The 2,630-nt window shown below is 34.6% G+C and overlaps 1 protein-coding gene across 1 annotated transcript; it reads left to right on the forward strand.

Annotated features, from left to right (window-relative positions):
* Positions 1-2,143: 2,143 nt before the first annotated feature.
* LOC150036406 (uncharacterized) lies at positions 2,144-2,628 on the forward strand (the record flags this gene model as incomplete). The annotated part of the gene is made up of 1 exon (XM_090312825.1): positions 2,144-2,628. A coding segment is annotated over exon 1 (351 nt), but the record flags the coding sequence as incomplete, so codon positions are not given.
* Positions 2,629-2,630: the final 2 nt, after the last annotated feature.

The raw sequence follows: 2,630 nt of genomic DNA on the forward strand, positions 1-2,630 counted from the left end.
ATCAAATTATAGGAATTAGGGTCTAACTTTTGAAAGCATGGAAATTAAATTTTAACATTCTCCAAATCATAGGGATCAAATATGTCAGTTAACACGAAAATTAAAATGGACGAACCAAAATAGTCATTTTTTAAAAGTATAAAGACTAAAATGAATCAAAGTTGAATGTATAACAACCAAAATATATATCTTGAAAATAAATAAACTAAAATGAGCTAAGATTGAAAGTAGAGGAACTAAAACAAACATCATAAAAATATAAAGACTAAAATTCAAAAAGAAAAACTAAAAAAAGTTCAAATTTTATTTTTGATATATGAACTTTGAATCTTGTTTTATTTTGGTTCTTAAACTTTTACAAACGATCGTTTTAGTCCCGAACTTTTAAAAAGTATCTGAACTCTTTGATCAAATCGCGTCTAGCATGTGTTGAGCAAAATGAAGATGAAATAAAATGTCAACAACCAACGTGTCAAAATACTAAACGACCAAAACCTTGAACGCAAAATAACTTTTGAATTCTATAGAAAATTGCTTTACCACCTAATTCAAAATTGAAACCCAATATTTTTTTAGTATGACTTAGTTGATAGTCCAGTCATTTAAAAATATTAATCATCTCATCGTTTTGTTTAAGAGTTAACCAAATTTTAATAATAATGACTAAAGTAAGCACTAAAATAGACATTAAAAAGTTTAGAACTACAAATTGATTTTTTTTTTTAAAAAACAAATAATAATAATAACAATAATAATAATAATAATAATAATAAAATTTCTTTGACGATACCATGTTTACCCTTCCATGTCTCCCTTTCTCAGTTCTCGCGAGCTCCCCCCTTCGTCAATCTCCCTCCTCTTAAATCGCTTCTCTCTGTTTCTTCCAGTTTGTCCGATCAATCGTCCCTTCCCTCAATCTTCCTTTGCTTCGCTGCTTCAAGGTTTGTTCGTGATTTTCTTTTCCTTTGAGATTCTGTCATGTTAGGGTTGCTGAAATCACGATTAGATGTTCATTCTTGTATGATTGTTCCGTATATCTCTCTCACGGTTCCCAAATGTTATTCAATTGCAATATATTACAGAGTAATTAGCATTGAATCTTAACGTTCTTTCAGCATGAGCATCTAATGAGGATTTGGTGATTATAATTGCTGTTTTGTTTATTACTTTTGAACATTTGTGAAATGCTGGTGTTTATCACTTTATTCTAGGTTGAATACGGTGGATTTAGCCAATGGAAGTTACAATTCCTTCTGGACACTGTTTTTGTAGTTATGGATTAACAACTGTAGATTGTACTTTAGCACTATCATATTGCCAGAGGCTTGATTATTAGTTTTATTAGTTGCAGGGTATTACTTCTAGTTATAACATTCATGGTGTGGCCCAACTTCTAAATTTTGTAATAATTATACCTTATGAGTAACGTTTGTGGCATTTTGAGTTTTGAGGGAGAGGTTAAGATTAACATGTTTTGGATCTATAATAATGTAGTGTAGGTATGACTTGGTTTGTAAATGGTAATCACCGTGACTTTTCTTTAGAAAACCTGAATCCATTTTTGCATTTCTTCTAAAGCCAGTTGCATTGATTCCATGATATCATTTTATTTCGCTTGAGAACCTCAGTAACTTCAGCACCAACTCTAACTCAAGATTCTGGTCGAAGTTGATGCTCTAATTCCAATTGACAGGACCTTGATTTTGCAATAGAAATCTGACAGAAAATAACCCTGAATTTGTGGTACCATATAAGATGGAAATTACAATACTGAACTCCAAGCACTTCAAGAGGCTTGGACTCTCCCGTAGGCTTTTTACGGACTATGGTATGGTTTGGTTTGTGTTTTGCAACGAAATGGAATTCCATAGATATTATGATATTCATGGGGTTTTTGTTTCAACTTCGTGTGGCCTTTTTTCTTGGGGAGCAAAAGACATTTCCGTATATCTTTCGTAGGATTTGTATAAATCATCTTTACTGCACTTTTTCAATTCAATCTTCTTTGATGTGGTAATTGGTCATACGCTTCATACCTTTTCACTCTTCTTCTTGCATTCCCATGATCTTTTCATTGGTACCTTGCAGGAAAGTACATCTGTCAGTGTCTTGAGGCATTAATAAGCAAAGTTGTCCACAATCATGATAGAGAGTTTATTGAGGTTGCTGTCCACGCACAGACCAGATCCTAAGTAAATCGTTTGGCATTGTCCCTTTGAGCGCCAAAGGAAATATTCAAACTATCCAGTTGACCCATGCAGTGGTGCAGAGACGACCATGAGGTTGGTAGGAAAATGTCTTAACCTGTCAATTCATAAGAATTTTCTGACCTGCAATAAAATTGGTTTCCACCCTCGAGTTCTGCACAATGGTCCAGACACGGTAGCTGAACTCTTAGACAGACATGTGGTTAAGAAAGAAAAGTCCTTCGATGATGAAGAGGATGAGTTGATAACCCAGCGACGCCTCACCACCACTCGGCGTGAGGCTCTTAGTCTCTATAGAGACATTCTCCGGGCAACTCGGTTCTTTATGTGGCCAGATTCTCGAGGTGTCTTGTGGCGAGATGTTCTCAGGCAGAATGCACGAAAGGAGTTTGAGGATGCCCGTTATGAGTCTGATCCAGAAAT

The sequence above is a fragment of the Benincasa hispida genome, chromosome 4 (assembly GCF_027475165.1).
Source record: "Benincasa hispida cultivar pf3 chromosome 4, pf3_genome.v1.1, whole genome shotgun sequence".
Classification (NCBI taxonomy): domain Eukaryota; kingdom Viridiplantae; phylum Streptophyta; class Magnoliopsida; order Cucurbitales; family Cucurbitaceae; genus Benincasa; species Benincasa hispida.